Raw genomic sequence first — 21,478 nt, forward strand, 5'->3', positions numbered from 1 at the left:
TATGCACCTTTCATACACATCTATTTTAGATTCATGTGAAGTTAAGCATTTGATATGATTTTGAATAAACTCTAAAGGTGAATTATGTTACAGAAAATCAAATTTTCTTCAGTTAGGCTTGCTGTACTATGACACATTTGACTTTGAATTGTGCAAAGATATTGTGACATCCTTCAATACAAGCACTGGTGTTCAATCAAGTATGTTCAGAAAATTCTAGAACTATGTCTTGTGAAATATAACGTCATTTCTTGATGCTCTGAATTTCAGAAGAATGCTGTAAACATAACTGGTGTGGCTATTGCAGCGTATTTAGTTTCATCAGAGCAGTGGAATTGTAAAAATTCTGTGTCCATACTGTTCATTTTACCTGGCAGGTTGTGAATAAGCACTTTATGGATGGCACTTTATGGATGCCATCATCTTTTTTTTAGTTTTAGAACTGTTTTTTCTGAAGCAATTATCATTAAGTCATGCTTGAATATGATTTAAAAAAAAAAAAAAGTGGTGCTGATTTCTTTAAATTAAAGAACTTGTTCTGAGGAGGTTCCTGAGAGTTTATTTTGGAAGGATCTGTGCATGGGGCAGTAATAATGAATTATTACATGGAGTACTTGACTGAACAACAAAATAAGTATGTAATGCCTTGTGTGCAGGTGGAAAAAGTTTACCTTGTTAAGGCTTTGATGCTTCATTGCTGCTTGTAGCAACTGACTTGCTGCTATACATACTCATTTCATTTATTGGGATGCCATTGCTTATGCCAGCATGTTTGCCATTGCCATTTCACTGAACTAGAAAACAGCGCTCCATTCTTCTGATTTATAAAACTTAGTCCCTGAGAGCAACCCAGGAGCATTGGGTTCCATTTATAGAGGATGCTAATGTGGGTTAGTTTGTCTTCCACTGTTAGTGGAATGAGCTGCTTAATATGTAAGGCAGCTTTTTACTGAACATTGAAAAATCTGAAGTTTATTTTAACTATTGTCTGATAATTGTGTATGTATGTATGTTAAATTATGTAGTGTCTAAGTTTAAGTCTTGCTTGCTATTTTGTAAATCAGTAATGGTGGATGCTTTTAGTCTGGTAGGGAAAACAATAGAGAAGGGGGGGAAAAAGGCAAGCTACTATTCAAATTGGTAATTATATGGCTTGAATGTTGAGCTTCATGAAAAGTAAGCACTTATCATGGTAAATATTTATTAAGTATCACTGTGGTTCTTACATTTGTATATAGTGTGAATGTAGAGAACATTAAATAATTATATTAATATATAAGAGCTGAGGAAAATGGAGTTTTAAAATTGTTAATGTAGATCAATACTGAGGAGACATCTTGTTTCTAAATTCAAGTGTTCAGACTGAAAATAGTTGGTTGTCTGTGCAGATGTTTGGCCTCACAATTATTTTGCTTTGATAAAAGCAGTAAGAAAATTGTGCGACCTTCATGTTTTTTGACAAGACACTGAAACTTTATTTGTAAGCTATAGGATGCTGTGGTAGTTGAGAATTGAACTTGATGTTTCATCTGGGTTAATGCTTTAAACAGGCCTTTTTTATGGACAGTTCTTACGCAAGCTGATAGTTGGATAATCTTTGCGTGCTGATGACTTACTGGAGAAAATTAGGAAGCTGAGGTTAAAAGTAAAGCATAACTCGTACTGCTCTGTTCTTTCAGGTACTTTTCAACTTTATTTTTGAGGCCACACATCTTTGTTCACATTTTGTATATGCCTAGATTGTTTGTAGGAATAGTGAGGAGAGAGTTGAGTGTTGAAGCTACAGAAGAGGAAACCTGAAGTGCTGTTGGATGTGGTTGAGTAAAGAGCTGTATTCGTAGCTTTGGTGAGGACTACTGTGTGGATTGCCTCTGAGGTACTACCATGGTCTGATTTGCCAGATGTTCAGACAATCTCACAGTGCTAAACAGAATCCCAGGGACCATGGCTGAAACAACATATGAAGCTCTAGAGCCAAAGCATAGGTTGTTGTGGAAGAAAGTATAGATATCCTTGGTAGGGGTGTGATGCATATGGCTGGGCAAAGATGTGGTTCCAGTGTGTGGGTAATAAAATTAGAGTGAGAGGGGGCTTGTACTTAGTTGCCAGTGTGAATCTTTTCAAATAGATGCAGCCTGTACCCTAGACTTAAAGCATCTAGGTTCCTTTTTTGACTTCTAATAAAGCTTGAGAAGATTACAAGAGGAATTTTTAAGTCAGAGAAGACTGATTAGTATGGAGACACTTTACAATTCAGTAATGCACCCCTGTATCAAGTTGGATAGGAAGGAAGTCCAAACTGAAGAAAGCACGTTGAGTAAAATCACAATTGCAATACACAGTCAAACTATATTCAATTACAGTGTATTGTCAACCAGAGTTGATTCAGATGTGTTTAGCTGATCCAACCTAGAGTTTACAAGTAATTAATAAGATGATCAGTAAGAAAATGCAGGTAAGATAACATTTACCGGGTATTGTTTTTTATGTTTTTTGGGGAGAACCAAATGTCATATGTAATCTATTACTTGATGTAGTTTTGCTTCTAGATAAGTGGAGGATAGCAAACTGAAATTTATTGGGAAACAGTTGTGGGGTAAATGTTTTCATGATAAACCCTGAGCTAATTAAAACCTATGAAGATCAGAAGTCTTTGATTTAGAAACAACAACAAAAACCACTTAGGTAAACTCTAGGAGGAGTTGACATGGTTGCGTAGGAAAAGCACATAGCTTGCAAATTGTGAGTCTGTGTGTAGGTCAGGATGATGTGGTCTCTGTATGTCGTGTTGTCAGCAGCATTGTTGACAATGTCATTTGCTAAAGATTCTTGTACTAAGATATCATATGGAAGGAGTAAAGGTTCTTTTCTGGTTTAGTAGCTGTTTTGAAAATCTGCTGAACAAATGAAAATAAGCAGCAAGCGATCCTGTAATGGGAGGGAGGCTGTTAGTGGGGTGTATCGTATTTTTAAAGATGTAATCAAGAGAAGGGGGCTAATAGATAACTTGTCAAAACAAAAACTCTTAGTTTTCTAAGTCTTTGACTGCAGTAGGTTGCTGAAAAATCTCATGTTACTAAGTAAATGGGACATAGTGACATACTTTAACATTATAATATTATGTGTAAAGATTAAAAATAAGTGGTAAAAATAAAATACTTGGTGGTGCTTTTTTGTTTGACTGTTGCTACATATACAGATCTTTGAATTACTGTGGACTACTCCATGAAAATATCAGATGAATAGTGGTCAGAAAAGTGGATAAAATGTTTGAAAGGGAGTAGAGAGCAAATGTGAAGACTTCATTGTGCTGAGTTATGAATTGGTGCCATGTTTGCATCTAGATGCAGGTAGTTCTTCTTGCCCTATTTTAAAAACAATATGGCAGAACTGAAGTAGTGCATAAAAATGCGGGACTAAGATAATCAGGGCTGGCTTTTAGTGAAATAGGTTATTTTCAGAAATTATAAAATCCTCTAAATGTACTACTATTACTTGGTTTCAGTTCTATAAAAACAAGTGGTAGTTTTTCAGCAACAGATCTAGTCTGAATTAGTGGTAGAACTTGTCAAGTGATGAAAAGGGCCTTTTGTCTAGTAATTCTTTTTAATCAGAATTCAAAACCCCATTTTCTAAAACTGTCTTTCTAAACCAACAGTACTTTTATTTCACACAGCAATAAAGTCCATTAAAAACGTCACATGAATTTTGCACTCTGGCAGAGGGACAGGGAAAACAGTGTGTACCCCTATGGGCATAAGAGGGATTTCTTTTTTGCTACTTTGTGATTTTGCAGGCTGGACTAGATGGAACTTTTAACCAGGAAAAAACATTTGCTTAAGATTTGTTTCCAAATATGGTCCAGTCTCTTTGTGGACCTAACTTCCTTTTTAATGCAACAGAGAATTGCATTCATTGAATGTCTACTTATCAGTCATGTATAATGCTGAAGTAAAAATACCTTGTTCATCGCACCATAGGACCTAAATATGTTTAGGGTTTGGTTAGTGATTCATGTATAAACCTGGTTAATACAGGTTGTATCTAATTCTGAGCTGTACCTGTTGTCATATTGCTTTTGGAACATAACTTGGACAGAGGTCCAGTTCTAGAAAAATGTGTTCTGATTGCAATCCCTTTTCCAGAGTAGATTAAAAAAAAATAAATGCTGAAGTTGGTGGGTTAGTGGGGAGGGATGAGCCACTTTCTTCTTCAGAATCATTTATTTTCCTCACATGCTTGTGTTGTGGTTTTTTCTGTGTGCAGGGATGCCTGCAGTCTGCAATCCAGACATGATACCTGTGGCAATACCACCTCCTGCAGTCAACCCTCAGCACCTGTGTAACGAAGAGGACCTGAAGTCTATCCAGGACATGTTTCCCAACATGGACAGAGAAGTTATCCGCTCGGTGTTAGAAGCTCAGAGAGGGAACAAGAACGCAGCTATCAACTCCTTGCTTCAGATGGCTGAAGAATCATAGATCCCCACTTCCTGCATTCTCCCTGCCCTCAATGCCACTTATTTTTACTTGCCAAGCCAGGGATTTAGCTAGAGGAAGAATTTCCTAACAGTTTTCTGTTAGTGCATCCTATGTGAAAGATTATACCCCTTTTCCTCCTTGGACATTTGGATCTTTTCACCTTCTTTCTCTATCTGTACATACTCAGTTTAGTGTATGTCCTACAATACAGCATTGAAGCATCTTCACTATCAGCTGTGCCCTGTGTGGCTATATTCTGATGGGGGATAGGAAGTAATGCTGCTTTTTTTCCTTTCTCTCCCCCTTTTCAAAAACTTGTTCTTAAAAAGTAACTCTATGCAGTACAGGATTTACTACTGTTCGTTAGATTGAAAAAAAAAAAATGCTTTTCCATTGAAGGGTTTGCTTTTTAAACATAACTAATTTGTTCAAGTATTTAGGTTTAATCAAGCAACCTGTTTCTGCCAGAAATTAAAAGAAAGGCCTTTTCCTTGTCCTATGGTAGTTAGTTATTGCTGTGATACATTCAACTGTTTCTGATTGATAGAAGTTTTTTGCTTTTAATAAGCTAAATGTTTAGGTTACACTGTTGGTATTTGTAATGAGCATCTTTGATATAGTCATCAAGCACCAAAGCAGTATGTTATCTGGTGTGTATTTTGGGGCTTTATCCTGCAATATAGTATGGTCATGTATCTGTAAAATCTTAACAGGTAACTTTCCAACTTAGTCTGTACTGCTGTAGCAGAGAACAGGACAGAACCCTAATGTACTCCCACTGCGAATTGCACTCTTACTACTACTACTTCTGCGTTCCTGTGGCTGTTCAAAAGGATGAGTGCAGAAGGAAAGATTTTGTACCTGGGAAATTAATGGAGCCGTAAAGAACTACTTAAGGTATTGTCATTTATTTAAAAAAAAAAAAACAAAAAACAAAAAAAACAAAACAAAAAAAAAAAAAACAAAAAAAAACTATGATCTGGTCATAAGGCTTCTTTTTATGTTTCAGCAAAGTTATCATATATTGTATTAGGAAAAACTATTACATTTTTTCATGTAACTTGAAATCAGAAGCATGAAAAATAGCTTCAGAATCTTTGAATGGCATTATGAGTTGCCCAGTGACTTACTAATTATGGTTGCTCTAATCACAGAATGGCTGAGGTTGGAAGGGACCTCTGGAGGTCATCTGGTCCAACCCAGTTTATTATGATTTGATGCAGATGAAAATAAATTCTTTGTGGGAGACAATGTAACATATCTGAATTAGTCTGATCCTCCGAGGAGGTTAGAGGTCGCTTGTATTTATTATTAGTGTTAATTTTTCAGATAACAGTTCATCTTGGAACTGCAGAATCTTACAGAACTCACCAGTTAGACTTGTTGGTTAAATTTCTGCAGTGTCTGTGTAGATGGTAAAATAATGCACTTTAAGTAGTATGCACCAGTTTTTTTTCCAGTGATGTGCAATGTTGCTGTTTTATCTTTTTAATGTTTGTGTTCAAATACTTTCTATGATAGCCATACTCTTATATTTTCAAGAGTTTGAATGAATGTACATTTGAAATCCAGGCTCTTGAGTGATTCATGAGAACTTTAAAGCCAGGTTTGGAATAGGGAAAAGGGACCCTTATTCTCTTCTTCCCCATACTTTGTTGCGTGTCCCATACTTAAAGTATTCTTTTTCATATCTGCTGAAAAGCTGATTTTTCCCAACTTACATTTAAGAAGCCTTTTGGTAGCACTGATGGTAGAGTATGAATATTTATTTTTTTATGATTAAAAATGATACTGAAACTTTTAAAATATAGTACCAAAAATCATCCCAGTTCCTGATCTTTTAAAGCTGTCTTTTCATAATGTACAATTTTATGTTTTATTACAAATCCCTTACGGTCTTAAATTTACCGTTGAGAGCCTAAATGTCTTTATACATCTTCCCATTGTCTTTCCAATAATGAGATTCAAAGCTGCAATTTCTTTGTGCTTTAGTAGTAGAGTCACCACATCTTGTTTTTCTAAACTAAAACGGGTGTTCATCAAGAAACTAGTCTTGTACCTTCTCTGCAATCACTGTAAATTTTGTGGTTGAATAGGTGTGGAGGCGTTTGGTCTTTATCTTCATAGCACAGAGACTTGTGACATCGTTAATCAAGAGGGTAAATCTTGGTAAAGATCTAATGCTTAGCTGTCTCCAGGAAGAGTCCCTTGTTCTAACTTACTCAGCGTGAATTGATAGGGATGGAACAATTCAGGGAAAATGTATATATTTAAATTTTTATATTAAAATGTTGGGATCTGCTATAACAGCTTTTTATAAAAGCAAGCAGTAGTGGTTCAACTTAATGGCTGGTAAATTGTACTGCGTCCTATTACAGCTCTATTTCAAGCAGAGAATAAACACTTTTCAGTTCTAACAATCAGGAGAGATAAGTGAGAATGTTAGCTGGACTTACTCATGTACAATGTTCCAGGCCTCTGAGCGAGCTGTAGGTCCTGTTCTTAGTTCTTTTTGTTGGTATTTGGTGGCTTGTTTTATGCAACTGTTACGCAAAACAGGGTTGGTATGAGTTGAAGATGGGGCACGTAGGAGTGGTATGGCCAGTAGAGGGATTTCTGCATGTTAAACTACACTTAAATATTCTGGGGATTTGTCTTGATTTAATTGAACATTATAGCTGAAATTCCAATTTCAAGATCTTTTACTCTTTAAAAACAGAACAAAATACTGTTCGTGAACCTGCTTGGCTTTTTCACATATCCTTTCAGTCAAACTGCTTGTCGTCAGGTTTGAATTGGAGAGAGATCAAAAAAGGCAGGGAGTTGGTTTTTCTGGGGTCTGTGAAGTGAAGGCATTGGAACCAAAAGTCTGTTTCTTGATGTAGATAAATTGTCGCTCATTATGATTGTAGCTTTTGATGAAATGCGAGTGGGATAATACTGTTTGACACTGCTCTTCTGCTCAACAGCTTCAAGCAGCTTGGAGCCAAAGCCAGATGTAAGACTGGCGTCTGCTAAAAGTTAACACTTTTAGTACTAGTTTGAGTACTGCCAAGAGCCTGAACTTGCTAAAGATAGGAACATTTTTTGTCTAGCTAGATCCTTGCTGCTTTCTTGTCTACTGCTGTTTGCATCTGCTGATGGTACTGAATGTTTTTTCTCCTTACAAATGTTATTGCTTGTTTGGTTGATCTGTAATACTGTACAGAGGATGTTTTTTTGCTGTAATAATTCTGAAGACGTTGTTTCTCTCTGTATTGAGGTCCAGTGTCCAAATATGTTTCTTGCACTCTAGAATACAATAACTTTTTCATTCTAATTTAATAAATGTATCATCTAAATGAAACTGTGTTATGTCTCTTCTGGAGAACGCCAGAAGTTGGGTATCTGTAGACTGATACAGAATTCACTAAGTATTAATTACTGTCTTTGATATTGTGTCAAATGTTTGTTAAGAAGCTACACTTATGTTCTTAATGTGATCATCAGGTGTGACTAGCACAGTAAATGCTCAGAAGTATTTTAAGCACTTCCAGGTATATACCTGTTTCTAACTCCTCTAGGTGCTACTCCAGAAAATGTTATGCTATTGCAGGTGTAGAGGGCAGAATGAGGGTGTAGTGGGGTTGCAGTGTGCAAAGGATGGAGTTGGGGGAGGAAGGGAGGACGGTTGTGTGTGGGGTTGGAGGAAGTACTGCGCAGTGTGAAGGGAATGAGAATTCTCTAGGTAAGAGTGGTGTCCTGGTGAAGAGGTACAGAACAAACCTTGTTATGTGCAATTTTAGCTACAACATGAACTGGCTTTGTGCTAGTATTTAATAAATGAATGAATTTCAAAGATGTTTTCTTAGTAACTAATTCGAAATGAAATCGAGTTCAAATTGTGCTTTCTTGTAACCATTGAGTGGCAGTGCCTATCCTGATTTGTGTTCTGAAGCTTACCGTTTGCTCTCACGTTTCTCCAGCACGCTGTGAGAGATGAGGAAAGTGTGAATTAATTTATGTAAGCAAATGTTGGCTTTCCTGTGATTGCTAAAACATCTATTTAACATGTTAGTATTTATTAGCATTTTAATTTCAATGCTAATCAACCAGTGATGGTATTTGGGGGTGTAAGAAGAAATCAGTGTATTTTGAATTCTTGAAACATGTAAGTATATCAGTGAAAACAGGGCCTCTAGGAAGAAATGCAAATACGAGTTTTTTTTTGTTTGCTTTTTTTTTTTTGGAGTAAGCAGGAGAAATAAGCCTTATTAGCAGTCTTCTCTGCTGCTGTTTTAAGTTGTAGCCTACTGGAGATTTCAGCCTTCTTTCCCAGGTCTTCAGGAATCTTGTTCAGAAACCCAAGTTGAACTATTTCCATACTACTGTTTGTATACATCAGAAGGTTTTTTTTTTTTTACTATTTGCCAAAATGCAGAATTAATTTTGTAAGGAAAACAGGCTGTACTTGATAGTACACAACTTTTGAAGAAAAAGCTGCATATAAATTTCAATAGTGAAGTTGTAGAAGCAAGTAGATTGAAATAGATCTTCGCTACATCTGTATTTCCATGTGTGGGAGAACCATGAAAATACTGCTGTTCGAAATATTTGAAGAATTCATTTAGAACATACTTTTGAAGTATTCAGTGTAATAATCTGGAATATGAAGCAGACTGAGGAACCTTTTTAATTGTAATGCATTCTTCATTGGAAGTGAATGAGGGATGATTGAATTTACTTTAAATATATTTCCAATTATAAAATAAGTTTATTGTATCTTTTAACTCACTGTGCTGTTTAGCTTCCGTGTCTGTGCTGTCCATGTTTCTTTTTGGATTAGTTTCAGTAGTTTGGCTCTTGGTCATGGTTTTCCCCCCTACAATGTACAATTTCTGTAATGGTACTCAGCTTAATGTGAGGGATTCAGGTTAATATGAAATGCTTAATTCACTTTTTATTTTAAAACATAAAAAGAAATGAAGCACTAAGTAATTTTTAAAGAGATGCTACAACACATGCTTTAGAGCCAGCTCACAAAATGGAATACCCTTTATAAACACTATTTATTCTGTTCTTTATCAAAACAGTGTGAAATAAGCTTGCTTATTATCACTAGATTCTTTTTTTAAATTTAATCTTGTGCAAGTAAGCTAGCAACAATTTCAGTTTAGTTTAGGGTTTGATTACTTCATTTAATAAAAATTTACAGAATGAAAATACTGGTCTGCTGTAGGTGTGTTCAAACTCGAACAACAGACTGATTACAAAAGTTTTTATCAGTCTGCCTCATGTTTTTTGATCACACAATGATTGCTTTTTTGCAGATAGTGAGAGGCATTGAAGAACAGAAAGACGAATCAGATATGCAGTTCTGGCACTGCAGTATCACTACTGAAGAAAGTATAAAACTTAAAAGGCTATGACAGCATGGTTTTAATGGCATGGAATTTTGTAGTAAGTTCTAAATTCTTTCTAACTTAAATGGTGCCAGAAAATATGGAGAAACTTGTAAACAAGTGGGGTGGGGGTATTGCTATTTTTCATCTTTTACTTCAAGAGTTACAGTGAAGTGTTGAAAAATGTTTATTTTTTACTAGTACTTCTAATTATTTTTAACGTTATGAAGAAAATTACTACTTGAGTTATTTTTACAAAGTGTAAATTCGAATTTAATTGAATACCATTAAAATCTCTAATTGGTTAGAAAGGGCACATTTGTGTACAGTTTAGATACTGTAAGAACTTAAAATAGGTGAGACTGAGAAATTCTATGCAGATGATAATCTGATTGCAAGGGATTTCTCATGTCCTGTTTCACCTCACTTTTGAGGTATGGTACCAAGAGTAGGCTGTCTCAGCTCTCCATGAATATACTTGCATCTTCAAGTACATATCAGTATATTTTCTTGGAAAAACACAGTCTAATTAGAGAAGGAAAATGGATTTCAGTATTGTGTGCTGGCACCTTCTTTTGTAAAGAGATGTGTATGCAGCCAAGAAATAGTAATGCTTCCAACAAGTCTGAGAAGTATTTAAGAAGCAACTTTCTTATAGCAATTGAGTAGCAAATCTACTCAGTTTAGTCATGAGAATAAGGCTGCAGTACCTAAGCTTGTTAGTATTACTTGAACTGAATCAGCACTTTCAGGGGTGAGGTACTTAACAATGTAAACAACATTTTCTGTCTTTTTCCTTAAATGCGGGGTTTGATTCAAAGCAGCCTGGTATCAAAGGGATATTTTCACAAAACTTACTGTTTCGGATCAGGCCCTTTTTCATTGCAGATCATGTGGTAAGCACTGCTGCATGAGAAACTTTAGGTTATTGTTAGATTTTTCAAGTGTTTAACCATCAACTACGTATTCTTAATTGGTAATTAACCACATATAGAAAGCTGTAATATATATCCTTTTGGATATTTCATTTTCATTTGAGCCCTAACAGGAATAAGGCTGGCAGTCAGTCCAACCTATGTACTACTGCTGGCAGAAACTGATACTGAGATCATTGCATAGAAAATAACCCTGTGAGGTACATGCCTTGTGTCCGTTTTTATAATACTGGTAAGAGAAAGTTGCAAAATGAGATTTATTTTTTTCACAGCTCTAATTAAAAATCAGCATATGGCCTGTAGCATGAGGTTTAAAAATTTGTGTGGGGGCATCAAAATAACCTGAAACTGAAACAGACTTTTCATCCTATATTTACCATAATGAAGTATACTGATGTTTCATGTAAACTTAGCACGGAAAAGCATTTGCCTACGTTAGGAAATAGATAAGTAATTTCTCTAGTTAACTAACTATGGTGGACTTGTGCATTAGGGAAGGTCATGTGGTAATATGCATATATGGTGAAACTACCCAGTTAGTGCAATTTACTGATGTGGCAATGTTCTGACATTTAAACAAATCCGTGGAGTGTATTGAGAATTTAAGTGTGTCCCATTAGCAACTAATTCAAAGGTTTTATTGTCTGATCTCACATTAGAACTGGGCAAATATAAGTGCTTGGTAAAAGTCAGTGTATTTGTGGAACTGTAGTACGTACTTACACATAAGACACTTGCAAGTTTCAAAGGACCATCCATAATATAGAGCCAGAGTTCATAACTGGGAGAACAGAACTTAGTTATCATCGAATTGAACTGGATGAGATATTTGCACAGCATTCATTTACAAGGCCCTTTGCCTTCCACATTGATTTACTTACACTTGCTCTAGGCTTTCCAAAAGAGAAACTACTGACAACGATCAGTCAGATGGAGGACTAGAAAATAGCCAAATAGATTAAAAGTAATTTTAAAAGATTCTATGAAATTGAATTGATGCTGTAAACTGGGAACAGCTCCCAATTATGGTGAATTTTCCTGTTTCTCAATTCTTCTCCAAGTCCCAAGCAAACTTTGAAGAAAGTGTGTGCATAATCTGGGAATATCAAGAGGAGAAATTTCCCTTAAAAAATATGAGAAACTGTATTTTAAGGACATCAGAGAAAATTCAGTGGTTTCCAGCATTTTCCAAAGGACTGGTGTTAAAGTACAAAAAAAAAAAACCACAAAACACCACACCTGAACTACAATCATATTTTCTGACCTGTCAATTATGGTGTTATTTCTTTTCCATGAATGTGGTACATGCCCATTGAGGATCTCATTTGATATCTAGCTTTGAGGAATAACCTCTACATCTTCCCTAGTTTACACTGAATTAAAATATTTTTAACTGCTACTATTACTGATCTCTCTGATGGATGAAGATGCTCTATGAAGGTTAATATCTCCAGTAGAATTAAGGAAATAGGTCCTGTGTTAGTTCTCCTTAGAAAAGTAAATGACCATTAGAGGGCAGTTTAAGACTCGAACTTGAACGTCCTATTAATGTGCTAACACAGTACTTCAGTTCAGGAAAACCAGCAGCCCAGGAAAAGTTAGGGAAGCTTTGTAAACTGTGAACGTGGTACTAAACACTTGAAGTATAGGGATTAGGGTGGTGGAGAGGAAGGGGAAATGCACCCAAATTTCACTGGTTTCAATTTCACTGGTTTCAGTCTGAACTCAAAGGCAACTTCAGAAGTGTTTAGATTTTGTTTTTATGTTACTGTCACTGGGATTTTGAGTTCTGCACCCAGTGACCTGTGAACTCTGCAGGCATTGATTTGCCCAACCCAAATTTCGATTACTAGCTCAGCATTATAATGCCAGGTTTCACATGGCCGGTGTATGTGAATGCCTCTTACGCAGCAAGCCCTCCCATGGCAGGTGTGCTGGTTATGCATGCCACCACAGTTCTGGATCCCAGCAGGCTCACTCTGTTCCTGTCATGGTATGCCCAAAGCTCTAAATACTGCGGGAGCCAGAGATATGGGAAGCTGCACTGAAGCTGTCAAACTGCTTGACCCACCAGTCACTCTTCTGATGTCTTCTCACAGTGATACCTGGGGTTCATGGTCTGAGAATGCAGTGGTGAAATTGTGGAACAGACAGAGCATGGCTGGTCTGGCTCCAGCCTGTGTTCCCAATGACAAGTGGCTTTATCAGAGATCGGAGAAGGCACAGGAAGTACTGTTTGCTCTGCTGTCATAGGTAGTAACCCTGCTTGAAGCCTGTGTTCTTGCTGTGGGTCTGGCAAACTCTGTACTTGTGATACGGAGTTCAATGCTAAAATGTAAAGCCTCCCTCTGGATAATCCCAATATGAGATCAGGTCCTGCCTGTGAAGGCCAATAGAGAGGGTGCTACTGATTTCATTCAGGGATTGAATTTCACTTCTAAATAAACATGTATAAAATGTGTAATTATTTGATCAATCAGTTCCTCCTTTGTTTTTCAGCCAAGCCTTCAGGTCAGATATCAGGCTTTGTGTTATAACAGATACTGGTATGGTAAATGCTCCAAACAGTTCAGGAAACGTGATGAACTACTGTGGGAAAATGCAGCCATATTTCTCTCTAGTGTAAATCCATTCAAAAACTGTTAGATAATACAGGAAACTGAGATTACACGCATCTGATCTTATAAAACCAACAAAAAAAAAACAACACAGAACTCTGTCATTAACTTCCCATCATTTAGATAGTGAACACAAGTATCAAAGTCACCACTCATGCATTTGAAAAATGCTGAAAGTTTTATTGATCAAATAAGAGACAAAATGAACAGCAAAAGTCTTTTCTCTGTCACTGTGTGATGTCTGTCAAGAGCATTACATCCATGAAAATGCTATCCAATAAAACTTTCTCTAGTCACAAGAGTGAAGTGCAATGTAGCTACACTGTTTTCTGGTTTTGTTTTTAGAGCCCTTTTAGTCTTTTCGTAGAACGTCAGTTTTGTGATCTGTGATGGCACTGATACATACTGGCCTATTTGCATAATGTACAGCAAGATATTTTACATGGTCATTTATTTTTCACCTTCAAAACGGTATCACTTAAATAAAAAAATTAACTCTTTGTTTTTACAAAAAAAAGGTAAGATAAAAGAAAAGATAAACTGAAATAGTATCAGTTAAAGAAGGAGTGCAGGTTATTTTCAGGAAAATGTGATTCTAGCTTCCCTAGGCTCTCTGTTTTCTTTTTGCAATGATCATGTCAGTTTTTCACTGATTTTTGATTGGTAACCATCTATTTGAGAGATCTGTGAAGTGCACGCATTCATACACTGGCACTGTTCCACATAGACATAGTTATAATTTATGCTTGTTCCATTTTGGCAAGTCAGGGTCACCTCTCTTGTTTGGCTGCTGAACTCCTGGCAGCAACTACACTCATGTTGCATCTGGTTTGCTTCAAGAGAATACCTGTATTTTGCCAGAAAAAGAAGGCATATATTCTCATTAAAAATCAACACCCAGGAACCCCGTAGTGACTTTTTTTTCACACATACCCCCCTCCCTTACCATCCTATGACTGTGATTTTAGTAACTTATATTTTCAATAGTGAAACTGTTCTTTAATTGAGTCTGATTCTACTCAATGAAATTGTGAACATGTGAACTTTGTTGCTATTCTGTGATTAAGTTAACAGAAACCACACTATAAATGACTCTAAAGAGATGCTAAATTATTTTTTTGGAACTTACACAGAGGAGCCAGGACACGTCCCTTCACAATAGGCCAGCTCAACAGGTTCAGAAGATTCACAGTCTTCATGTCGGATCACAGTTTTTGTGCTGTAAGCTTTGCAGTTCGTAGCTTCAGAAGAACAGGAAAAAATAAACAGATGCTTCAAACCTCCAGTTTAGAACTACATGCTTAAACAACTTCACTGTGCGTGAGGTCTTATTATTGAGAATATATGTACAGTATGCAACAGTAGGGGATACTGTGTAATGTGTTTAGGGATTTCAAGTTATTCTTTGATCTCAGCTGTACAGTGTATTTGGAAGATTGTGCTGAGGCTTGAGCATCGGTGGCTTGAGTTGTGGTATTCAATATTGGCAAGCATTTGCTTTTTCCTTTTGAAGAAACCGAAACAAAGGGTCTTGATAAATAGAATAAGTGAAAACTGGAGGAGTGATGAATCCTTCCTTCCACCTGAATATGGACAGAAGTTGAATATAGCTGTTTAGAAGTAGAAAACATGAACACAGTATTACTTACGTTTACATATCTTGCAGCAGCCGTCAGGAGTAGTCTCTGCTTCATCCTTTGCAGAAGTAAAGAAAGGATTTGTGTTAAAGCATGGATGACAACCAGGAGTATGAATACAAGTTAGCATTACTAATACTGGGAAGAAGGCTCCTCTGTGATGAACAAAATGAAACCATGGGTGTCTTACTGGCTGAGTCCCCACCACAAAAGTCTTGAATCCTTGTAGGCTCACGTAAAAATACTAAGCTTCTCTCAATAGTATTGTTACAGCAAGATTAATTTCATTCTGCAACTTTAATGAAAGTGATTTTTTGCATTCTTTCTTGCTTCCCTGCCCCCCTTGAGCTTTTAAGCTGCATTTGATAGATGAAGAATTGATTAAAACTTACAGTATCACACTCTGTTGGATCGAATTCAGGGCACACTTTTTTAGTTTGGACTGTAACATATTGATCTTCAATTTTTTCACATTTGTAGTAGCTGCAGAGATCAAGTGGCAGAATCTCATCAACCTATGATTTTAAGAGAAAAAAAAATCCATTGAGATCAAGTATAGCGTGGTTACTTCAAAAATGTCTGGCTAATTAAGGTCTCACACTTCAATCAAAGATGCATCTGAGATGCATCTGAAGTTCTTTCAAGCCGCAAATGGGAAAAGCCAAATTTTGCAAACTGGCTTGCTTGAAAGCTGAAATCCTACATCTGAATGGTTACCATTACCCAGTTAATCGCAAATATCAAGAATTTCTTTTTCCAAGTGAGTCTTCAGAAAACTCTGTAGTTCTCAGAATGATTTCAATGTTAAATTGATTCTTACTAGGAAGGAACACATTGATTGAGATATGAAATTGAATAGAATACTTACGCTGAGCACCTGAATAGTGTTGTTACTTAGTTTGATTGTGCAAGCTACTTCAACACACTTCCCACAGCAGTCTCCGTCCTCAATCTTATATTCATGACCCTACTCGTATAGAGATGAAAGAGAAAGTATGTTGAGTTGGTGGTGGCTAATTCTAGTCTTACTGTAATTGAGGGCTGATGAGACATCCTAGAGAATCAGAACTCACCAGTGGGCAAGATGTTTCACATTGCACTGGTTCACACTGCACAATATTTTTACTAGTCACTGGATCTTCCTCAGAACTGCAGGCACATTTCTTACAGGAATCAATTGCTATGGTCGTTCCAGGCTGGAAGAGAGAGGGGATGGGAACAACAATAAAATCTAAACAGTGTCCTTATAGTTTATCAGCAGGGTTGAAAGCATTGTTGTGTACTATTAATGGCTGCTGAAATGGAAATGTGAGTTTCTCAATTGTCTTTGAACATAGAATTGTTTGACTTTATGCTTTACGAGAAAACATTAGGAGGAATCTAAACAAAGTGATATGAAAAAGTAACTAATAAAATGCAGGTATGACCAGTTTGTACGACCTCAGTATTTTACCAGCTTTTCAATGCTCTGTTTAAGATTTTTTTCTCATGTAAGACATTTTCAGAGGTTATAAAACAATTATAACTTACAAATGGAGATTAAAATAATTGGAGATACATAAGCAGTGATACAAATTCACAGGTGGATTTTAGTCTTTTTAAAATGTGTCCCCATAAGGCTGTGGTGCTGCTGTTTAAATTTTGAAAAAGATTTAGGTACCAATTTCAGCAAAATATTTATGTATCAATTAAAACAAAAATCCTGGCTTTATTTTTGAAGGTTTTCAGTGCTTATTTCAAATAACAGCTGAGCTCAGGTGATGCATTAGGTCCTCTGCAAAAAAAAAAAAAAAAAAAAGGAAAAAAAAATCCACAACTAGGAGAAGACTTTTTTAAAAAAAGTAGGTCACTAAAAATGACACACTCTTGTTTTACACTCCCTCTCGAGGAACTCTTCTGGGACAGTTTTGGTTTTGACATTAGAAGAAGAAAAAAAACACATTCAGTTTAGGGTTAGAGATGGAATGACATGAATTGGGAAAAGAATTTTCTCAAGGGCTTTTGTGGTGGAAAGGGTGTACATTTCAGTTCTGTTAATAGGGCATTGTAAGTATCATTCTCACCATATACATTGTGCCATTAACCACACAGATGTTGGGTATTCGTTCTGAAAAACAACAAAAAATCCAAAGTAAACTTAAGTTGTGAGATTTTCAGAGAAGTCAAGATGTTATCAAGGTTTGTTAAAAACGCAGAGATTATGGAAAACTTGAATTCAAGCCCTGTGTGGTTAGACCTCATTTTTACAGTATAGCTAGATATTAAAATAATAACCACATCTGTTAATTAGATAGAAGAATTGAGCAGAAATAGCATCAAACTGGAGCTATATGTGAAAAATCCCCTTCTTGCCCTGGGTTTACTTCAAATTAAAGTAGTTTCCTCTTTGAACCCTCTAAGTCCAGTAGTCTTCAAAGATGCCTTTGTTATTGATACTACTCAGAATGAAGCTTGGTTGGAAAATCAAGTGGAAAAGTGGTATTTCTTACTGTAGTAATATAGTAACGTGGCAGATTCCATTCATAGCTTTCACAGAATTACTTCAAGCCTTGCAGTTCCTTTTTGATCTCCCTACTTCAGGCTTAATTTATGGTTATCTTTTGGTTTTGATTCATTTATAAAAAATATACATATATAAACATATATATACATTGAATTGTTAAATTTTCATCAGTGTTCTACAATAGCATGTGTAATTATGTTTTTTTGTACTTCAGTTATTGATGGTGATTCACTTTGTTGCTTCGTGTTACCTACTTTAGCAGTTAAATATAAAGCTGTCTGCTGGCTCATCCTTATGTTTATTCATCTTTGTTTAGATGTAGTTAGGCCAATATTAATGTGCTTCAATATTACACTAATAACATAAAATACATTAATAACCTTAATAGCCAGATACAGAGAGACTTGAGGTACATCAAATACTTGAAGGGTCAGAGTGTTATCCTGCTCTTCCACCCGCTCCAATTCTCAGCAGACTTCATTGAAAATAATGTTTTGTTTTAAGATGAACTTTTAATGCATATTTAGCAAAAAATTGATGTGTGTTCACTGAGTGAGAACAATTTAAGGAAGGTTTTGCTGTTACCGTGATATATATAGAACCTGCTTAGAACCTGCTTAGTGTTGTTTCCCACAGTGTGTAGCTTGGTGTGTGCATATGTATTTTTAATACTTACTGCATTCAAATTCAGGACAACATGGGTCTTTTGATGGTAAAACAGGTGTGGAAACAAATCCTATTTCACAAATTAGTGTCTGAGCTGTTTGGCATGGGAGTGGCTGACATTGCACAGTAGAAGTGAGTGGGTCACAGACACAGTCCTGGCATTCACTTGTCCATTTCTCTCCAGGCTGAAAATACATAAATCATTTATTCTTAAGTGCTCTTTCACCCTAATTATTCTGGGTCAACCTGCATTAGACTCTCAAGATTGGTAAGGATTTCAGATGAGAAATTTGTTAGCATATAATTTTGAGAACAATCACGGAATTATCTCTTCTCTGTAGAAGGAAGGCCATTCTAACATTTTCATAGCAGGTCTACTTATTGCCATGACATTTGAATCTTTTATTTTAAAAAGTCTCTGCCATGATATTAATGAGCTTTTCCATCTCCAGGGGATTTAAAAGCCTAATGGTACTAGTTTTAAGTGCTATAAGGCCATTTGTAACATGACCACCTTTGTTACTGAAATACACGCAAGATGATTCGAATTGGCTAATAGAAGACAGACACTGGGCAGTTTTTGCAAAGGTCATATATTAGAAAAAATAACAGTAACCACCTTTCGTGGAGGACTGACATCAGTACAGTTTCTTTCTGCTGCAGTTGTGAGGGATGTTGCTGTGGTTGGTGAGACAGAAGAAAATATGTGTTCTGTGGATGAGGAGGCTTGTGTTGTTGTTTCTGAGGACTCTGAAGTTAAAGGAGTTGTTGGAGGACATGGCCCTTGAAATGGGGCAATTTCGCATTCATTGCTGCAAAGCGCATAAAAATTACATCCAGCCCTATCTGTTCTGTTGTATACAACTTCCCCTGTAGAGAAAAGATGAAGGAGAAATTAAAAGACTAATGAAAAGACTTTGGAAAAAAAAAAGTGAAAATATGAAGTAAATAGTGAATAATATATCTATTAAAAGATCTATGTTTGGATGATTTTGAGTAGTTGTCTGTAACAGAATACACTATTAAGGATTCATATTGCTTTAGAAAATTTTTACAACCATAAAGTAAGAAACTCACCAGGAGAAAAAAAATCACCAAAGACGTGACAAAAACATGGAGTTGGTCTGCTTAATGTAACAATTGTACTTGCTTCTGTTGTGAAAGCTGTGGTGAGGGAAGAACTGAAGATCGCAGAAGTGCTTGTTGTTATGTGGCTTGACTGTGAGGTACCAGATGTAGATACTGTTAAGCACAAAACATAGTTTAGTTCACAGCACAGGTTTTGGTTCAAATAATTCCAACATAGTGCAGGGGACTGTTCAACATTCAGGCAACTAAAGGCAACATTTGGTTGCATTCCACTATTTGATCCACTTTTGTTAAATGGAGATCAGGGATGTCTTACAACTCTACACCAGGTATCATCTGGATTTTGTAAATGTTAAAATCTTCGGCTCGAATATTTTCAGAAGTTTCAGACTCATCACTGTCACAACTGTGAGAAAAATCTCAATAATTTTTTCAGACATGTTCTTCTGTGAAGCTATTGTATTTGCAGTTGCAATGGCGAGTGTCCTACAAGCAGGAGCACACAGTAAAAGTATACCATAACTTTATATTCCGTATTATCCAACGCTTGATTCCTCATGTTTCCCCTGACTCAGGATAAGTATTATCAAACCATGGAATCCACTCAAAGATTTAACACAGCTACAAGTAGCAAAGGGAGTAATGGAATAAAAAATGGTTTCTGTGTTAAAAGAAGCATGGATGACTGTGGAAAAAGTAACAGAAGATCATAGAATCATAGAATGGCTCAGGTTGGAAGGGACCATAAAGATCATCTAACTCTAAACCCCTGCCATAGGCAGGGATGCCACCCACTAGATCAGGTTGGCTATCCAGCCTGGCCTTGAGCACCTCCAGGGATGGAGCATCCACAGTTTCTCTGTGCAGCCTGTGCCAGTGCCTCACCATCCTTACAGTGAAGAATGTCCTCCTAATGTCTAATTTAAATCTATCCTCTTTCAGTTTAAAACTATTCCCCCTTGTCCTATCATTATCACCTGGGAGTATTGGTTGATAGTCGGCTGTGTCCTGGTTCCAGTTAGGACAGAGTTAATTTTCCCTCATAGTAGCTGGTAGGGTGCTATGTTTTGGATTAGGATGAGAAGAGCGCTGATAACATGCTGATGTTTTAATTGTTGCAGAGCAGTGTTTACACCAGGCCAAGGACTTTTCGGCTTCTGAGCCAGCAGTGTGCCCAGGTGGCCAAGAAGGCCAACAGCATCCTGGCCTGTATAAGAAGCAGTGTGGCCAGCAGGTCTAGGGAAGTGATTGTGCCCCTGTACTCGGCTCTGGTGAGGCCGCACCTTGAGTACTGTGTTCAGTTTTGGGCCCCTCGCTACAGGAAGGACATGGACGTGCTCGAGCGAGTCCAGAGAAGGGCGACCAAGCTGGTGAGGGGTCTGGAGAACAAGTCTTACGAGGAGCGGCTGAGGGAGCTGGGCTTGTTCAGCCTGGAGAAGAGGAGGCTCAGGGGCGACCTTATCGCTCTCTACAGTTACCTTAAAGGAGGCTGTAGAGAGGTGGGGGTTGGTCTGTTCTCCCACGTGCCTGGTGACAGGACGAGGGGGAATGGGTGAAAGTTGCGACAGGGGAGTTTTAGGTTGGATGTTAGGAAGTACTTCTTTACCGAAAGGGTTATTAAGCATTGGAACGGGCTGCCCAGGGAGGTGGTGGAGTCACCATCCCTGGAGGTCTTTAAAAGACGTTTAGATGTAGAGCTTAGAGATATGGTTTAGTGGAGTACTTAGTGTTAGGTCGGAGGTTGGACTCGATGATCTTGAGGTCTCTTCCAACCTAGAAATCTGTGATACTGTGATACTGTGATTATCTACCTGAGTGAAGAGTCCTTCTCCAACCTTTTTATAAGACCCCTTTTAAGTACTCAAAGGCCGTGATGAGGTCTCCCCAGAGCCTTCTCTTCTCCAGGCTGAACATCCCCAGCTCTCTCAGCATCTCTTTATAGGAGAGGTACCCCAGCCCTCTGATCATTTTTGTGGCCCTCCTCTGGACTCACTCTAAGAGGTCTCATCTTTCTTGTGCTGGGGGCCCCAAACCTGGATGCAGTATTCCAGGCAGGGCCTCATGAGGGCAGAGTACAGGGGAACAATCATCTTCCTGGACCTGCTGGTCACAACTCTTTTGATGTAGCCCAGGACTCAGTTGGGCTTCTGGACTCCAAACACAAGCTG

General features: G+C 37.2%; 2 protein-coding genes across 5 annotated transcripts in view; one reads left to right on the forward strand and one right to left on the reverse strand.

Annotated features, from left to right (window-relative positions):
- The window catches only part of TOLLIP (toll interacting protein), a 55,998-nt gene that overhangs the window by 19,734 nt on the left and 14,786 nt on the right, over positions 1-21,478 (forward strand). For 2 of the 4 annotated variants that reach the window (XM_013191656.3, XM_013191657.3), the window contains one exon: positions 4,267-7,827. In XM_013191656.3, the coding sequence (XP_013047110.2) occupies positions 4,267-4,481 (215 nt within the window). In that variant the 3' untranslated portion in view covers positions 4,482-7,827. Of the gene's footprint in view, positions 1-4,266; positions 7,828-9,790; positions 9,921-21,478 lie in introns of those variants that run through there. The other 2 variants (XR_010831815.1, XR_010831816.1) reach the window with 2 other exon arrangements.
- The window catches only part of LOC106042585 (mucin-5AC-like), a 46,658-nt gene continuing 39,216 nt past the window's right edge, over positions 14,037-21,478 (reverse strand). Inside the window, exons 31-40 of the mRNA XM_066997589.1 lie at positions 19,299-19,463; positions 18,841-19,091; positions 18,232-18,406; positions 17,116-17,159; positions 16,126-16,248; positions 15,921-16,019; positions 15,445-15,567; positions 15,065-15,296; positions 14,545-14,656; positions 14,037-14,262 (exon numbers count right to left, since the gene is read on the reverse strand). Of these exons, the coding sequence (XP_066853690.1) occupies positions 14,049-14,262; positions 14,545-14,656; positions 15,065-15,296; positions 15,445-15,567; positions 15,921-16,019; positions 16,126-16,248; positions 17,116-17,159; positions 18,232-18,406; positions 18,841-19,091; positions 19,299-19,463 (1,538 nt within the window). The 3' untranslated portion in view covers positions 14,037-14,048. The remainder of the gene's footprint in view (positions 14,263-14,544; positions 14,657-15,064; positions 15,297-15,444; positions 15,568-15,920; positions 16,020-16,125; positions 16,249-17,115; positions 17,160-18,231; positions 18,407-18,840; positions 19,092-19,298; positions 19,464-21,478) is intronic.

Source organism: Anser cygnoides, chromosome 5 (genome assembly GCF_040182565.1).
Source record: "Anser cygnoides isolate HZ-2024a breed goose chromosome 5, Taihu_goose_T2T_genome, whole genome shotgun sequence".
NCBI classification, from domain to species: Eukaryota; Metazoa; Chordata; class Aves; order Anseriformes; family Anatidae; genus Anser; species Anser cygnoides.